Here is a 19,563-nt window from a genome sequence, read left to right on the forward strand (position 1 = left end):
TTCAGTATGAGTTTTTCCAAGGACTCAAAAACTACAATTTGTGTCAGGAAATCTTTTTGTGTTAACTATGTATTTTTCCTCCTCTTTTTCTAAATAGTTTTCTCTTAAAAAGAAAAAGAAAATAAAGCCTGTGCTTCTTAAAATATTAGTTCCTCTAAAAGATTATTTCCTCTGCTTCAGGAAGTTGGCATGCTGCAAACCACTTCTAAATCAAGCTGCAAACCAGTACTGTAAAAAACAAAAAGTTTATTGGTACCAGACATTTGTAAATAAGTAATTGACACTCATGCTATAACAATAAGCAATTCCAAAATAAACAGGGAGCTGCCAGAATAAACAAGTTTGCAATGAGCTCAATCCAATGCTGTATATCCATCAGGGTCAGGCCCATCAGTGGTGGTCAAAATAATAGCTCTGGGACCAGCTGGAGTTCTGCAACGCAGCAGCCGTCTCCTGCTTTTGTCTCTTCCTTCCTTCTCTGCAGACTTCCAGTAGGATCTCTAGTCATGGGCAGGCTGAGAGCTATAGCAGTGTTGTCTTAACAATGGGTCTGAGGGTTAGTGACAAATCCAAAGCCTTTGGAATTACTGGGAGTTGGATACACAGTGGACCAAGGTGAGAGGCATGCTGCTGCCAGAGGGACATAGGCTCAACGATTCAGCTTTTGAGGGACTAGAATCACTCAATCATCAGGCCTCCCCCCACTATGGGTCAGTTCACCCTTCCTCCATTCTTGGTAATCAGGTGGGATACATTATTGGGATGCAATAGCATCTAATGAAATTCTGAGGTAGATTCCCTCTTCTCCCCACCATTTCAAGCGTTTGGCTGGCTTGCTCCAGTCCACCCTCCCCATTTTCTGTGCTTTCTCCTCCTGCATTGCTCCCTTAAGCAGGTTTGTAAAAAGCTGGCAAAGCAGTAAGGTTAGAGGGGGCAGTAGCAGATATATCTGCCACATTTCAGCAACTGACAAGTCATATAAAGTTGAAGGAAAAACATAAGGTAAGAATGGGTGTAGGGTCTCTGTTGAATGGTAAGCAGTCTTTGATAGTGGTAGGCATGTTAAAAACTGTTAGATAGTAAGGCACTTGAGCAGAAAGTTTCTGTTCATCTCAGTGAAATATTATGATTTAAATGAGGGCGCGCAGCCCTCTAGACAGGAGTGAAGAAACAGAGTTAGTCTAATGCATCATCAGAAAGATGCCAGACATCAGACTGGTGAGCTAGGCAAGAAAGCATATTAGTGTGATTTAAAAGCAAGATTAATGATGGCTTTGGGTGGAGTGGAACTGCCTAGTGGGAAAAAAACAAACAACCAAAACAAAAAAACCAACCACCAACCAACCAAACACAAAACAAACCTGCGTTCCCTCGGTCAGAGACCACTGCCGGGGGGGGGGGGTGGGGTGGGGTGTGTGTGTGCGACTTTGGGTCTTTTTTTTAACCGTCACTGGGGACAGTGATTTTTCAGAACACTTGACTGACAATCCAAAGAGCTAGTGTTCTTTTTTTTTTTTTTGTAAGTAAGTGTAGTCTTATTGTCTACATAATTCTCTTAGCAGGTAAGTAAGTTTCTTGAACGGTAGAGAAGAGATTGCAAGACTCGTAAAAGCCTTGCCTTGGAGTATCTGCTATATGAGTTACTGCTGGCTTTGGCCTTCAGGATAGGAAAGTAAATGGGAGGAAAACCACAGACTTTCTTTGCTAGCATTTACGTTTCTTTTGGGGGTGAAGATGCTGGGCTCTGAAGTGAAAGCAGAGAGGGCTGGTGGGTTGGTGACTAGTATAGAAATGTTTCTTCTCAGCCACTGCCCAAGAGAGTTCATGGTGTCTGGTGATGTGGGGTTTTTTTTTGGTTTGTTTGTTTGGTTTTTTTTTTTTGGCTGCTGTTGAGACAAGTATGAAAGTCAGAATATGCCGATGATGGCTCGACTTTTTGGTGAATCGTGTTTTAGGTGTCAGGTGCTGGATGTATGCTGGTTAAAGTGTTGTTGTACAAGTAAGTGCATAAATCTACGTCAGTTATTTTCATTAAAAACGTTTAAAAGCATAAATACTATAGGTCAGAAACAACATAAAGCAACTAATATGGTAACAGATACACACCCACATTTTTTTGTACTTTAAGTCAAAGACCTGCTGTTATAGAGTAGCAATCCATTACTTATAGAAACGTTGTTAATAAGTGTTTCCAAAGAGATGCTGCGTTGCTGATGCTATTCTTGGCTAGTACAAAGAGTATTTGAATTGTTCAGCAATAATCTTTTTAGTACTTGTGTCATGGCAGCATATTTCTGAAATGTTACTGAGCCAAAGTCACTCTTGATTCCCTTGATGAGTGTCACAGTGAGTGAGAGCAATTATCCCCAAATTTAGCTGCTCTTTTAGTCTCAAACTGATGTATATTCCCCAATCTATTAACTTAATGGCTTCTAAACAATCAAAGTCAGTCTTGCGAAACTGCTTGCGTTCTATTCAGTTCAGCTATGTTGCTCGGTATTTGTGCCTATTGTTTCCGTTCCCAGATTTAAATCTCTGAAGACTTTGGCAGTCTCAGGCTCTGTTGACGTCATTGGGCTCTGAAGATGCTCATAACTTTATTAAGTTGTTGTTAAAAGTGTGAGAATTTTCAAAGGCCTACCCACCAAATAACAGTAGCAAAACCTTTTCATTTTGTACCGACACTAGTGTGACTTGGAGAGGAGTCCATCCGCTAAATATACATCTGTTTGAGCAAAGGATTACCAGAAACAAGTAACAAGGATATTGAGACCATTGCTTAATAACCACAGCCATTATTTTGCAATATTTATTGAGCTCGGCAGGGGTTTTCTGGGATCAGAACTTGGTTGGGTTTAGTAGCAATGTTTTCAGTTATGTCATATGGCTTGTGTCATGTTATTAGAGCTGAATGTTGTTATTTGCCATTTCAGAATTGCTACTATAGGTCTTGCAGCAATGCATTTGTATGTTGCAGCCTATAGCAAAATATTGTGTAATTTAAATACCAGCTTTACCCACTGTGAGGCTCTCAGGTATGTATCACTATCCAGGGACTGTGTCTGGGCACCTTTCCTATTCAACCTGGCTGACTGACCATTGTGCATCCAGGTGCATTATTTTCAAAATTTATTCTTGAATGTTTAGGTGTAAACTGTCCCAAAAGAAGCACAGATTGTTCCCACTTAAACCAGTTTTGTAGGAATGACACGTGGGGATTTTAAGATGACCTTCATGTGTTCTACTAAAACTCAGGCTACATAGTGCTTTGAGACACAAGTACAATCAGATACTTTGTCTTGTACAGCTAAAATATATGTATTTTTTAATAGATTTGTATATTTTTCCAGAAAGAACTACTCTTCTTAAGCAGCAGGTAAGGAAAGGAATATGGGTAAAATATTTGGGGAGGAAAGGACATTTAATATATTTAATCTTATTATACATTTTTCTACATTAGAGTCAACAGGCTGCAAATATATTCTGCTACAAAGCTTTGTGTAAGAAATATCTCTCTATGAAAATACATCTCATTAAACATTTCCTGTAAATAAATTATCCCAAATAACTATGTCTTGCAAGAGGAAAAGGGAGGGGTAGGCCAATGTTAAGAAGAGCTAAAAATTGCTGAAAGCCGATTTCTGCAACCCCCCTGCTCATGCTGGCTATCATCTTTTTTTCATATGTAGTCACAAGAGCAATAGAGTTCTTCTGCTGTGTATGTGCTGTGTCAGTGTAAATAACAAACACTTGCAATACTGGTTCCTGTACTTTTTTAATATCTTGAAATTATGCTATTTCTGAGCCTTATTCCTGTTTCAGCTATTCTGGAAAAACTCTGAAATAAGCAGAGTTGCAATGGTAGGCCTGCAAGATAAAAATCTGACTGAGACTATTAAAAAAACAGAAGACCCTGTCTCCAAGCAGTCCTTCTAGGTCAATAAAAACTAACTCCAGTGGGGAAAGAGGGGTGTGAAATACTCTTCGTATTTAGACTCTTATGAAAGACAACGGCAATGCAGCTGAAGTCTGTGTTCTAAATAGGAAGTCTGAGTCAGGTGGTGTAGCTAAGCTCAAGCTTTAAAACAACTGCTGGTGGAGACGTGTCAGTGGAAAAAGGTGTCAGGTACGGGTGACAGGGTCTTCGAAGCTAAACTACATACTGGTGTACCCGCATTGTTCAGAACTGATTAAACAGAAAAGTCCCTTCTATTACAAAACATGAAAATGGGTAATTATAAATGGGTAATTACAACTTAGCAGTAGGTCAATTATAGAATCAGACGTCTTTAAAGAAGTATCAGTCTCTTTACCAATGTCTATACAAAGGAATACTTGCAAATAAGTAAAATGAAAAAAATTTTAAAAGACCTGGGCGACAAGTCATGGGATAGAGACTGTCCTTTTTTTAAACTAGTACACAAACAAGGTAGAGCTGTCAGCTGTTTCCACAGTACATGTAATTCCATCATTCCTGGCAGAACAGTCCAGGCTGAGAGGACATGAAGTTCCGGCTGAATACACGCTGGAGGCTGGTATGCTGTGGCACCGCACGATGTTTAACAAGCCATTTGTGGACGTACACTCTTCTTACATCCTTTTCTGCAGGAATGGAGGTGCTCACAGGAGCCAACGTTTTCTTTGCTGCCTCTAAGAAACAAATCCATTATACTTCTGCAGAGTGCCATCAGTAGGCCATCACTACTAATAAAAGGTAAAAGTTTGAGTTTGCAGCAGCGTGCTCTAAACACCTCATCAAATATCCGCATCATCTGTTATAACAGCAACGGTGACACAGCTTCATAGTTCTTTGTGTTAGGCACTTCAACACTCTTTTGGAAATGTCTATAATGCAAGTGTGCTTAGGCAAAAAAAGAATATTTAGGACTAATGAGCAACTGCCTGTGTATAGATTCTGGCTTCAGCATGCGCATATTTGCTTCATCTGTTCAATCCAATGTATACTAGCAGTAAACCGAGGCAAATATAAGTGATTAAGAGCCATACTGTGACACTGAACTACATAAAGCATTTCAGTTTACTTATTTATAGGAAACAAAACCCTGTTTATATGCCTCCTCTTAGGGAAACTGCTGCTTTCTTGAAACTGCGAGATGATGGTAAGTTTTCACCTCTTTCGTGAGGACCTGCAAAACATAGCACTCTTGTCCTGCAGGAGTGCTTTCTTTGCTGAAGTGTCAGCCCTGAATGACAAGGGTGTGTGGACAGCCACAGTAACTATTTCCATTTCTCACACCTGCAATGTGACCAATAATGACAGATGAGTCTTCCTGGCACGTTCTGCTTCCTATAGGAGTACAATGTATACAATGTATTTAGCAGTCATTACCACACTAGAAACCCACTGTGGCCCTAACACTGAACCCCTAGAACATCATGGGACACCACAGCAAAGTAAGGGACATTAATTTCCACTGTACTTGTTTGCGTATTAGCATTTCCCACAAACTGTAGATTATATACAGAAGAGCTGCACAGTAGGAGAACTCCAGATGCACTTGGGTTTACTACCAGCTCAAAAAGAAATGTATTTGGTGTGACATCTACTCCTACCCTAACTTTAGCCATTCTGCTTCCATTTGCAGTCCTCATTTCCCGCCATGCCGTAATGCATTAAATACATAAAGCCACAGTCACTTAATACTATCTTCCCAATCTCATTCAGATTTTCTGGCACACGTGAAGTCTTGATTTAGAAGAGGAGGTCGCATCTTTCCATACTTTGCAAGACAGCCCCTTGGCACAGTCACATCGTTGGAAAATCTCCAGTCCATGGGAGCCTTTCTTGCGCTGTTTGGTGCACACCTCCCCCTGATGCAACACAGGCTTGCAAATTTTGGTCCAGAAATGGCGAGCACAGCAATGTCCCTCAATACAGTCTGATGACCGTAGGCAGGGATCACCTTCGTGTCCTAAAAAGAGCAACCAAACTATTTTACCTCATGGAAAAACACAGAAGTACAGATTCAGTGCAGACTGATGCAAATGAAGCTCAGAAAAAGGAGAGATGGTATTTCCATCTGTGGCTAGCTGAACGATGTAAACACAAGGGAAGATATGAATTAGGAGCATTCTAGGGGTTAATTACTGAGGCCTGCCGTAAGACTTAGTAAGGAGAAATTCAGCTACATGATTGTAAGTAGAATTACAAGTGCTTAATTACATGACTATTACAAGAGGAGGATCTTGCAGTCTTGCACAGTTGAAAAATGGACTGCCAGTCCACCTCTGATACAAAGTAGAAAGCGGATGCTATTCCAATCACAGAAACTGTTGGTTGATGTTACACCACTCTCTGAGACTTGCTGTGAATTCTCACAACAGACATTCACTCCCTGTGAAATTACTGCCTATTTCTGATTTATTGCTGTATCTTAACAGCAATATCATGATTCATGAAGAAACAAAGCAGCGTAATACAAAAGTGATCTTACCTTTTATGTGTGACAGCTTGGAGCGTGACCGCCCTAGGTTTTGCCATCCCAAATCCTTGCTAGCATAATGACCATTCTTCTTGTTGCGTGGCCCTTCTAGAGCAGGGATGTGAGGTGTAAGGATGCTTTCAGTTACTGGTATGCAAATACCTGTGAGGAAAAAAGACAGTCAGGCAGAGATTTGAACAAAAGGGAAAGCAGCCAAGAGACATACACATACCAGGATCAGGACCAGGACCATGAAAGTGCTGGGCTTGGCCTCAGTGCTGTTCAGCTCTAATCACACCACTGTCCCTGATCCCCAGCGCCTAACTTCACCACAGCTCTACTCCACTCACTGTCACACAGTCTTGCTGTCACTGTGGCTTTGTGGTCTGACTACCTGGAGACTGCCTCGAAGATGTTTGTCTCCAGTCTCCAGAGGAGAGTAGGGGAATGCAAGCAGTACAGTTATAACCCCCCCCAACCCCTCCCCCCACCCCGGCTCCCCACCTCTCCCCACCCCTGGGCGAATATAGCTCAATGGTTCATTAAGCCTCTTTTTCTTCCTTAAAAATATGGGTTCTGTGCAGTCTTCCAGTGAATTAAACCACATTGAATGTAGTGCTGTGATTTCAGTCAGCAGCAGCAACATTTTTGGGTTTCCCCACCCCAAAATGGGAAAAAGCCTTAAACATAGAAATACTATTAAAGAAAATGGAGTGCAACAAAGTAGAAAATGAAGTCATCTTGGTTTAGAAGAAAGCACTGTCACCCAGAAAAAAAATACTGATGCTGGGAAGACTCAGAGAACTAGATGTTATCAAAATGCTGATTTTATGGAGGAAAACCAAGAAATGACTAATGTACCATTGTTGCAGCGGTTCCCGGGGCAGCACATGCCATCTCTGTGGCAACGCTTCTTCTTCCTCCGGCACATCATGCATGCAGACGTTGCTTGATGAGGACTGTGGCAGTACCGCCCAACTTCGCATTCCTTATCATTGGTACAAGGATAGGCCTGGTGGATCAAAGAAAGGTTTACAGTGACACACTGCTTTGTACAAGGCACATATGCAGCCCATCATTAAAAAAAAACCAAAACCACAAAACCCCAGACAAACAAACCGACAGGTGAGGTACCATTCACTGGGGCCAGGAGACGCAGGCAGGGATGCTTCACTGCAGCCATATAGCAATCTTTAAGCTCACACTGCTGGTGAAGATGTATGTCTTAAAGAATCAGGGGGACACAACAAGCTCCCTAGTGGTTTCATCTTTTCTTGCCTCAAACGTATATTGGCACAGGATATGTCATATTTTTGTGGGTTCAGGCCTCTGATTCATAGGCAAGAGCTTAAAACTCCATAGTGAAGAATAAACAGAGCCATAAAACTCCTCTCTGCCTCCTTGGAGTTTAAATTGTTACCTATTGCAGGGTGTGTTTCAGGATTTTTACTGGCTTTTTCCTTTGACAGTTGTCAAACACACTGATGGATAACAAGTTCGCTGTTCTGACAGTGAACATCTACACCACATTGGTACAAGCTCCTTTGCAATTGCACCACTCCCCACTGACCCACACCAGTTGGACTTCTTGGAAGTGAACAAACATCACTGGTCAGCATTTCACTTTGATAACCTTTATTTCACTTATGGACTTAGTATACTCCTTAACCTCGCCACCTGCTAAACAACACCCTATGGTATGCAGCATGGAATATATTATAGAGCACAAAACTGTCTTGCACATATAATTCCCTGGAAGTGGAGACACACATATACAATTCTCCTATATTCATTAAAACAAGCATTATTTTACAGGAAAACTGACTTCTAAAAGAAGGCTGTGAAAGCACTGTATTGTCCCATAAAGAGAGAGAAAGAATTGTTTATTCCTACAGGAGGAAAAGACATGACGCTTGAAGGAGACATAACAATGCACACTGCCACATTCCAGGATCCTTTCTGCTGACTCTCACACAGCTACAACTATGCTGTCTGCATCTAATTTTGCTGCCTATTAAATTAATCATAGATTTTTTTTTAAATTCCTCAAAATTATACTTGAGTAAATTGTTTAGATAAAAAGATGAGAATAAATTTTGGAATTTCTGGAAAATTATGTTTACACTTCCTCAACCAATTTTCTCCAGTATAAGAAATAAATCAAAGTATTGCTTTTACTGTTTTGAAAATTACTCTTGCAATTAATTGTTCACCACAAACAAAAAGCTCAACTGACTAATTTTCAATGTAGGCAGATTACTTTTCTAATAATATTTTAAATCAAGGCCTGATTATATTTTTCTCAGAAAATAAAACCTTGGAGGCTACTAAGAATTTGCTCTGAAAATTGTTCTTTTAGATGGAGAACTTGTTGCTTCTCTTTGTGCCTTGCTGTTGGGAACTGCAGAAGAAACAAGAGAGCTGATAATAAAACCAAGCAAACTTCTGTCATGCCATTCGTGGGAGGGGGAACCGTGCCATTTCCCATGTGATTTCATTAGCTGTTCCCTTTGTCAAAATTCACTTTACAGTACCAAAAGTGCTGGCTGGCTATTTCCCAAGTGCTGCTGCCCCATTACTTCTGCCCCCTGAATATGTGTCTTTGAAGAATGATTCCAGAGTGCAGCTGTTTGGAGTAATCTGATGTACGTGCAAGTCTTCCACCTTAAGAATAAACATTTCCTCTTGAGTTTATCCTCAAGAGGATGAACATCAAAGAAGGTCATATCTTTTAGCTTGGAGTAGCACTAAGAGACAAATGCAAGCACTCACCTGTTTGGTACTCTTAAGGCATAAACGGATTCTACCTATTCTAGCAAAGCAGAACTACAGGGCTCTCCCCTCAATCTCATCACTCCTTTCCCTCATTCTTTCCAGCAAGAAATCATTAACACTGACTTACAATTTATTATGTAGTTACCATAAAAGTAAGGCTTCCCTGACTAAAATGAGACCCTACTAAACCAAGGTTCTTGCAATGCAGAAAAGAGATTTTATATAGACCTGTGCATGGTTATACTGAGTTTGGAAAATACTAACACTACTAGCTGGCGGAAATGCAAATAAAAAACAGGTGAACTAGCTAAAACCTGGAGATGAAGGCATTTTAGACCCTTGTCTGTCATCAAGACCTTCATAACCGCATCTTTTTTCCAATATGGGCATGTGGTATACACCTGCAACCTGTCAGCAAGAAGCCTACTTGCAGTTTTCTTTTGGTTCCTCAAATGGCTTTAAAAAAAAAGGTTCCCTGATCCTGAATGGTGCTAATGAATGCTCTCACATACCATATCTAGCGTCTGTTTTACTTTTGGCTTTTAGGCTGAGTGACATGTAAAAGATATTTTAAGATGTGCATCTAATTGCTAACTCTCAGAGCTGTCTTTAAGAATGGTAAAAGTGAAACAAAAGATTATTTTGACATTAAAAATTGCCAAGGAAAGTAAAATAACTCAGCCTTTAGTCCCACTCTAGAGCCCCTTCCTAAATAAAGATTACACTTTTGAAATGAAAAAGTAAGCCAAAACAGTCACCTACCTAAGGCAAATAACTGCAGCACATCAAAAAATAGTTCTGTGTTACATGTAGCTTAGACAACAACTGGCAAGTCCTTTCAGAACCCCAAAAGACCAGCTGCCAGCTGGTTATACAAAAAAAACCCTCTTTCAAACGCCTGATGCCATCAATTGCCTTGATCTTTCTACCAAAACCACCATCCATTTGATATCCTAACTATCAATCACATGGAGCTTGAAACAAAAATGCCTACATAACCTTGTGTCTGCCTCCTAGTCGCTAGACATTCACTGGGATAACTCCTGTTCCCAGCAAAATAATTTCCAACACTGCATAGTATTTGGTATTAAAACACAAATATAAATCAAAATAATACAGTGTGTACACAGCCTTGGCTAACGGGGGAAAATGTGTTCATAATTGTCCCATTGTTAGCAGTAACTGAGCCAATGTATGTATAAATATGTATATATTTTTAAAAATACAGGCTCAGGAAAACATAATTGTAAAAATGTACATGCTAACAATTGTCTATGCATGAATCAAGGTTTTCAAACGCTCCTACACCACGGTGCCTGAAACACAGCCCTTACGTTTAGAGAAATGCAGAGAACATTTCCTATATACAACTCAAAGACACAAATCAGTCCCAGATGGAGAGGGAAAAAGCAAGCTGTAAACCAGCTCTACTTCCCCAGCAATGATAACTAATTCTACAAGGCACACCATCCTTTCACATTCTTCAGCTATACATATCATTTTCTGGTCGTAAATCTCTATCCACTAAACACAGCTTTGATATTGTGGGAAACCAGATGAAACCGAGATAAAATACGTAGCACTCCCTGAAGCTGCATTTAAACAATCTTATTTAATTTTTTTTAGCCCAGATTACAGGCGATCAAGTCACCCGTAGCATGACATAAACTAGATTTGCCTGTGATGATGAGTTGCATTTTCAGAATGTGTTGCCTGATTAAGAGCACTGCTTGCTGAAATGTTTTTTTCTCAGTCATTCCAATTACTTCTGTAATCCTTGTATAAAAGACACTGTTGAATGCATGTCCAAAACCATACAGCAAAGACGTACTGGATTTTTTGCTCTGTTGGAGGATTCAGGCTAGGTATTTAAGTGAGTGCTGCTCATGCTGTGCCAGGATGTCCCCTGCATCAGTCCACCAACACTAACCTTTGCCAGTCAGGCCATAGCAACACATAGATGTTACACATTTCTTTTTGAGAGAGAATATGAATCTCTGTTCCTGCCCTTCCCAAATTTATATTCAAAATGCCAAGGGCACATGATTGATAGAAATACTCAAAAAAATTATGCAGATGATAGAGGGGAAAAGCTGGGGTGGGGTTTATAGCTGAACAAGCCCTTCCAGGAGTACTACTGAGGCTCTTCCTTTTGTATTAACTTCACAGTGAGGCTGAGGAAGGGTCTGGCTATCTAACTTCTGTGATTAAGTAGCTAATGCCATTCCCTTGATTTGAGGAGCGTGCAGAAGTAAGGTTTATCTCTACCTTTGCCTTCCCCTTTTGGCAGAGGAGATCTTAACTTAGCAACTTTTCTTAGTGCAATGTTTTCTTGACATGCTATCCTGCATATTTTATATGGTCATCCTGAACCACAGAATTTCACCGCAAGCTGGAGCAATACTAAGTGGTGGGACTGTTGTGCTATGGAGTCAGTCAGTCCGAGTCTCCCTGTCTGGCACTATAAAACATAATGGAGAAGCACTCCAGGGGGAGAGTAAGACAGACACTGTGATGTGCTGAAGGGTGAGTGAGTAGACGGATGGCAGACACACTTTATTGAGCTTTGGGAGATAAGGGTTTGAATTTCAGCATGGCCTCCAGCAAATACTTGAAGACAATATTCCCAGCCAGTGTCTCAGTCACCAGGCTCTCAATTGCTCGTATTCTGATGTCTCATTTGTTTTTATGCTAAAGCTACTCCACACTGTACTAGCTAACTATGTCAGAGAAAGGCAGGAAGAGCCACTGGCATTTTTACCTAGGCTGTGTCATCACTTATCCAGCACAAGCAGGCCTAGACACTGCTGGCTTCAGTGGCTGGCTTCAGACCCACCCTCAACACTGAGAGGAGCTGTGCCTCAGTAAGTGATTTGGTAGAACAGATATCAGTAGTGACTCCCTCAGGGGCAGTTAACTTTTTTTTTTAAACACATCATAAAGTCCAAGTGCAGAGTCGGTCCTGGCAGGAGATCATGGCTCCTACCACTCCTAGAAGAAAAAAATACGTGGAGGTTATTTGTTACCCTCTTAGTGGGGGCGCTGAGCAGCACTCAAGAAGAGAACTAAAGTTTCATATACCACATAAATGACAATATCACTGTGGTTACTGTGCTGGACACTTGGCCAGCTTCTGTCTCATACAGTCATCCTGCGATAGTACTGGGGACTGAGCTGAAGAACAGGATAAAAGCCACAGCTAGCTGTACAGCTGGAAAGTAAAAGCACTGTAGGGCTACCAGGTCAATCCTTCATCACTCTCTCTCACCTGGCAAAGAGGCATAGTGATTGCAAAGGTGAGACAAGTGGCTCAAGAAAATGGATGCATACAGGAATGGTCTTGATTCCTAGGTACCAGTGTGTTAGATAACAAATTTAGGCTACTACTCGCAGTCTTGTACATACAGAATCCTTTGTTATTAATACCCTATGCAAATACCTGTGCCACTAGATTATGCTATCACATCCAGTAGAAATGTCTTTTTGCACTATCAAAAGACTTCTCTCTTATATCACACCTATATAATCTTTTATATTCACACCATGCCTGTGAGCCAGCTTACCACAAATGAATTGGTACTGCAACTCAGTCTATTACTCACTTGTTACTTAGGGAAAAAAGGTTATTTTCTCTATTTCAATTCATTATACTTTAAGAAATGTAAAAAAAAAAAGACTGTAAAGGAGGTGGAAGCTGACCTCTCTACAGCCAGTGTGCTAACTAGATGATCAAAACTGGCCTGAACTATAGGCAAGAGGACAGAGTTTCCACCCTCCACACAAGAGATGAACAATAGAGCTTGTTTGCCCTTTAGTCTTGGGACTGCACCTATTGCTTAATATTCCACAGCCATCAGGCACGATGAAGCAACCAACTGGCTCAATCATGGTGAAAGCCTCTCCTTCCCATCCTGCTTTCTGAGCAAGGACTCGGTCCCCATAGAGCAAACATATGAAATAGCCACAGGGGTGCCAGGTCTGCTTTTGCTTTTCTCTCTCTCTGAAGAATTAGTTAATCCAAAGTAAAAGCATGCCAATAAATTAGGAAATGCAAACATATGCTTTAACCAAATAGCCTGCTGTCAAGACTAATTACAAAGAATGCAAGTCATTGTTTGGTTCCTTGGTTGGGCCTGATTCTGAGTTGGGATCTCAAATTTGTTTTGGCTTTTAGCAGATCTACATTGGTGGGACAGTTGCACACAACGTGTGACCTGTAGAGTTAGATGAATACATCACACGTGGGATTTGTTCCACTTGTGTCTTTGGAGAAAGAATAAAGATCCTTTCTGTGAAAGCCAAGGAGAAGACCTAATGTTCTCACAAGACAAAAACCTATGTAACAATGGAAATAAGAGCTCTTCATTCAGAACCACATAATTTCAATAAAGCAAAATGAAGGGGGGAAGCCAATGTTTTTTTAACAAATGAACAAACAAGCCAAGCAAACTCCCAGCTCTTCGTAGGTTGCTTTTTTCCCTGCAAGGCAATTAAACTACTTTCCAATAGCTTCTCAAGTGTATTCAGACAAGTCCACATCTAACTGACTAACTTCAGCCTAGCTTCCTCCTAGCTTGCTAAGCAAACATGTACATTAAGATGTGGATGGGAAATGACCATCATTTACTACTATTTTGTTTTTAATCCCAAATGAGAAAAGAGTTTATCAGCAGCCATCTGGAGCAATGCAGTTTTCCCACAGCACTGCTGAAGTTGCTTTTTTCTATTCTTAGCTCAACACAAGCATAGATGATAGCGAGGGATCTCACTGTGCACAAGCAGAAAGCCATGGTTAATTTATCCCACAGAGGAAATCATGCTGTGCTCTCAGACAGTTCCAGACATGGATCCTGTCTCAGACTGATCTCACCAGAAACTCTCAACTCTCAGTGACTGCTGTGGCACAGACCATTCCTGAAAGCAAAACTCACAGTAGTTGCAATGAAACAGATTTACTCCGCTCAGTTGCCATGACAAGTTTAACGATTCAATTTTTCTCACCAAGCCTCTTTCTTGTTAAAATAATACATCTCTGCCCTACTTCTCTGCCAGACCCAGAGAGAAAACACCATCTTCCACCTCTAGGTTAAGTGCAGGCACTTTCTTCTGCAATAACTTATTTTTAACTCTTCAACTTAAAACAATGCTGTTCATGCGGTCTGATTCACAGAGTGCTACATCATGGATACATATACTGCAACCTCCAAAGATCATTCCTTCAAACCATGTGGCTCAGGGCCCCAGAAGCCTGCATTATTAAGACAATAAGTATTCATGTTTCAAAGTAATCCTCAATCCACTGCTAGACCACCAGGGGAAGAAAGTTTTTAAAATGTGCAGCGCTCATAATTTGCTAGAGCCAAAGAAAACTCAGATCTTAACAACCAAGAAACAAACCTCACTGAGGTCCCTCTGAACCGACAAGGCTGCAGGACTCACAAGGGTCCCGACTCAGGCTTTCCTTGACCCAGCAAAAGTGTCACGGAAAACAACTTCCCGTTCTGAAAGCAGTAGGCAGTTGTGTGGGGAGCTGTGCTTCGGGGGAGCGTGTAGCTGCACCTGGCGGAGAGTCACTCACCTTAAAATAAACATGGAAGCTGTGTTGCCCTGTTGCAAGCAGAGCTAGACAGCCTGAGTGGTGGCTCTTCTAATGCAGACAGAAAACCTCCAAAGACTTTTCCTGTATGAAATCTCACTCATACCGTGCCTCTATGTGATCTTCTGGCCCATGTGGTGGATTTGAACAGGCATTTTAGGTCTACAGCAGAACCTCTTATTCAACAGCTTACAATTCAACACCTTTTCTTACAGAACTACTTACATTTTGTGTCCTACTGGGAGGAGGTAGTGTCTGTTTAACAGAGAAGGTAAAGGTTACTTCAGAGAAGGTAATCTGAAAGACTGTAAATGGATCAATTAAATCCCTGGGTAGATACTGTTATCTGAATTAAATTTGCCTTAATTTAGTGCATTTTATGTACATTATGAAAGTATAAACTCAAAGGTTTAAGGTACTTAAAGTAAGCCACTTTACAAGTTTATTCAACTCGATCACCTTCAATTGTCCTCTAGGTAAGACTTGGAATGAATTATATTGCAAAATCACTTAAAGGGCAGCACACTATGCCCAAAATATGCAGAGACATATGTTGTTTATACCACACAATGGCATAAAACTATCACCAGGACACAGCATATACATTGTAGTTCCCAAGGCAGCACAGCTATGGGTCTTCCTGTTCTATCACACCATTAAGACAAATTATCGACCTTAGATCCATGTTGGTGTCACTGTCTTGAATCATTCCATTTCAAAGGAAGAATACCGTGTTTCCTGCCCTACACACACACTGTGCATACACAGGTGCTCAAGTTTTCCCTCCCCACCTTGTATTGTGACCATGGGATTATATAGCAGTGCTTCTTTCTTAACGTTTGGAGAGACCATGAGCCTCCTACACTGCTTGACTTTGAAGCAAGGTTCCTGCTCCACAGAACTGGTATCTTACAGAGGACATGATCAAAGCAGGTTCAAAAGTTTGGGGAACCATCAGTTTGACCCCAAATTTTATGGACTTTGTCTCAATGCATATGATTCATATTGTCTGGTGAACTACCAGCAGCAGCATTACAACAGAGATCATCAAAACAATGTTAGGTAATCTTTGAACTCAACAATGTAGTACTAAATCAATGTGACAGGAAGCCTCTAGGTCTTGATTTCATGTCATTTTCGAATGCATCACCAAAGACTGCTCAAAGAATAAAGGTTTGTTAATACCCACTTTGTTCTATGTCCAGCCTTTTCAGCAGGCTGTTCTTGCCCTTTTATCTCTGTCTTTTCCCCACCCCTTTTCTGATGGTTTAGCTTTTTAGCTTTGTCTCTAATTGGCTATTTATCATCTGTTCCAGAGTAAGATTCTTCTGGCTTTTTGATCAACATGTTTACTGTGATGGATGAACAGTGGGTTGCCAAAAACAGTTTTCCCTCTGGATCTATTAACTCTAGAAGTATGGAGTTATTTATTAATCTAAGAATACTATTCAGATGGAAACAGCTAGCAGATCCTATGGCTCACAAAGCATCAAGCATTAAACCACAGGTAGATACTCAGATATTGTGGTCGGGAGTAGAATAACACTGTTGGGAGCTGGCAGTAAGTTACTGTTCTAACACCTGGGTCTGAACATCCCCAAATCATGATGCACTTTCAAGGTGGAGCTTTTATTGGGAATGATCTCTGCAAGCATGCATTCAGGGCAAGAAAAATGAGATGACAGTTTTACCTTCTTTAGTATAGCTGTTAAGGAAGTAAACTTCCTTTGCTTTTAAACATTCACAAAATCTGGAAAAAGCAAGAGGGAAACCCTGTCTTATTAAAGTCAGTGCAAAAACTCCCTTTGTCTGCTATAGTGCCTGAAGACAGAATGCTTCCAGGTTATAAACATTTGTGCAGCATCTGCAGTCCTCACCCTGGAAATGACTCTTAGGTATTCCTTGCAGAATATGCTTTGCACTGCAGAATACAAAGCATTTAAGACACTGATTTTCAAAATGCAGTTTCTCTGGCCCTCATGTTTAAAAGGACAGCCCTGAAAACATGAGTTCGTGTCAGCTGGAGAGACAGCCAGATGCCGTATGTCTGAGAAGGATGAACCGCAGTCTCCACCTCAGCAGACTGCTGACTGCAATCTAACATTGTTACTGAATGTCAGCATTATTGTTTTTCTCCCTGATGGTCATTTATGTGAAAACACCTGGCTCATATGCTTCTTTCAATCCCCAGTTCTTTCTCTATGCATCAGAAACCACCACTGTCATCTGATATTCAAAACACCTTCCCCCTTTTCCTGCTCTACATGAGCCCCTCTGTGACTGATACATTGTGAGGGGAACTGAGAGGGACCAAGTCCTTTGAACTCCAAAACACCTACAGAGAATTGAAATCAGACATCAAAAATCAGTCAGCCAAGCTTTAATATCAGAACAAACAAACAACACTGGGGCACCTGCACCAGCTCCCACTCTCCAGTCTCATGCACCACAGAGAATTGAGAGACGTGGCCACAGAAGTTCATGAGTTTTAGGGACAGGAAAGGGGTGGAAGGGTGCTATTTCTTCAATTCTTTTTGCATTTGGTCTGCATGAGTGAGACTGAGAGATAGGACAAGTCAATATTGCAACTTGGGGCTTTCCCCTTCATAACAACAGGAAGAATTACAATACGAGAGCATGGCTCCTCGTCCTGACTTATTCCAGGAGCAGTTATGTTTGTACGAGGAGCCAGCAGTGTGCATGCGGTGGGACTACCTGAGAAAGAGCAGCTGTCCTGGGAAAGGGCTTGGTCACAGCCCCCTGAGAGCACAGGCAACCTCTGTGAAGTGGTTAGATTCATACTGCTGTTCAGCTGACTCCTCAGTAAGAGTAAAAGGAAAATTTATAATACTAGGCTATTAAGGCAAATTATCACACTTTATTCAAAGGAGACCAAAGATGGCAGAAAAGGAAAGGACCCCTAACAGCCTCATTAAAAATATCATTGTACTCTTATTATATGATTAATTTAGGGCTGCCTACCGAACTTCAGCCTGTGGTAAATAACATAGCAATCAAGGTTTCAACACTATTTACCCTTTTTTCCTTTTCCTTTTAAAATGCTCCTGGTTAATTTTGCACAAACAAAAAAAAAACCAGGAACAACGCAGCAAGGCAAGAATAACTTATGAGTAAAACCAGATGAACACTAACATATTTACATAGTGTAATGACTTCACTATTAATTCAAACAAACCCAGGCCCCAATTCTCAGAAGAGAGCGCGGAGCACATGTAGTCCAGGAGCCAAGAACAGGGTGGCTTCAGACTACATTTATGTCTGCAGCCCCTGAGTTAGTAGGGACTGCTCTTAGTTTCAGTCTGCGATAGCCACTGAGGGACCATCTTTCATTCCAGGCATTGTACTCTGACTACACCCTCTTCTCAATCTTACGGGCCCCTTTCCATTTTCAAGCAAGACTTCCTTCAGTGCTACGCACCAGAACACAGAAGAGAGAGGACAATACCATTTCCAAAAATATCTAACTCATAGAAAGAACACCTAATGACATAGAAATGGGAGAAAAAAAGAGAGGGGCAAAAAAAAAAAATCCAGACTCGAGCCGACTGCCTCCAGGGGACAGTAATTTCTTGATAAAGGTACAAAAAAAAAAAAAAAAAGTCCAAAGAAACAGGAATAACCCTATGCAATTTCTGAATCAAGCCAAAAGGGACATTGCCCTAGTCTAGTCATTGTCAGCCTACAATTACCTAGGATTCCGCCATTTAACACTGAATTAACTATAAATCTGTTCTCCACCCTTAAAATAAGCTGTTCTGCAGCTGAGACTTGTATCTATCCTCTTCCCTGCTACGTTTTACTGTATCTTCTGAACTTACATTTTCAAGCACTCTCTTCTTATCTGAAAATAATATTCTTTATGTGGAGTTACAGAATATCTTCTTTGTTCCTAGATGTCTTGGATGTTGATCAACAAAAAGTCGTTAAAAAGTTTAATCCTCTATACTTGGCACTACATCAGTCTGAGAGCAGTTTCTTTGTAACCGCCTTTGGAATAAATTTCCATTAAAGATTTTTTTTCCCTTATACGGGTCACCCACACTTTATAGTGGGTGGCCCTTTCATATCCCGTTACTGTATTTCCACTTCTAAAGCTAAGCCAGGTGCAGCAACCTGACACTACTTTTTAGTTCACACAACTTTATTGTAATGAAAACTTCCGTGTATATCTGATATTTGTTAGGAAAGCCAAAGAAACAGGAACCATGGTAATATTGCACCACCTTCTTGACAACTTCTATTCTGCATGGGTTGGATTCTCCTGGGTACTGCATGCTTCGTTAGCAAGCATTTTTTGCATAGTCAACCCGTATTTGAACTCCTCTTGTTGGTATTATTTGCATTATAACCATGCCCAGAGGCAATATCTAGGTGCTATACTTTCTAATAACTCTGTATGGTCAGTTCTTTAACTGCTAGATAGTCTATATAAGCAAGACCAAACAAGGGCAGAAAAGATTTTAAGGGGTTTGTTTTTGGGGGAGTGGGGGGTGGGGTGTTGGTTTTGGGTTGGGTTTTTTTCTTCTTTCTTTTAAACAGATGGATCCAAGGTAGTGGAGAATAAATGGCTTGGCTATGGCAACACCACATAACAAATCCACAGTACACAAGTAATTTTCTTCAACTCTCATCCATTTAATTGTACGACTTTTACCTTTTTCTGAACTTGTACCCTTCCTTTCAGATGTGCTAAATATAAGTGACTGTCTTTAACAATTATCTCCTCTA

The 19,563-nt window shown here is 40.8% G+C and overlaps 1 protein-coding gene across 1 annotated transcript in view; it reads right to left on the bottom strand.

The window, feature by feature from the left end:
- Window positions 1-226: 226 nt before the first annotated feature.
- DKK2 (dickkopf WNT signaling pathway inhibitor 2) overlaps window positions 227-19,563 on the bottom strand; it is a 47,112-nt gene continuing 27,775 nt past the window's right edge. Inside the window, exons 2-4 of the mRNA XM_064450068.1 lie at window positions 7,305-7,455; window positions 6,456-6,605; window positions 227-5,933 (exon numbers count right to left, since the gene is read on the bottom strand). Of these exons, the coding sequence (XP_064306138.1) occupies window positions 5,683-5,933; window positions 6,456-6,605; window positions 7,305-7,455 (552 nt within the window). The 3' untranslated portion in view covers window positions 227-5,682. The remainder of the gene's footprint in view (window positions 5,934-6,455; window positions 6,606-7,304; window positions 7,456-19,563) is intronic.

The sequence above is a fragment of the Phalacrocorax carbo genome, chromosome 4 (genome assembly GCF_963921805.1).
Source record: "Phalacrocorax carbo chromosome 4, bPhaCar2.1, whole genome shotgun sequence".
Taxonomy (NCBI): Eukaryota; Metazoa; Chordata; class Aves; order Suliformes; family Phalacrocoracidae; genus Phalacrocorax; species Phalacrocorax carbo.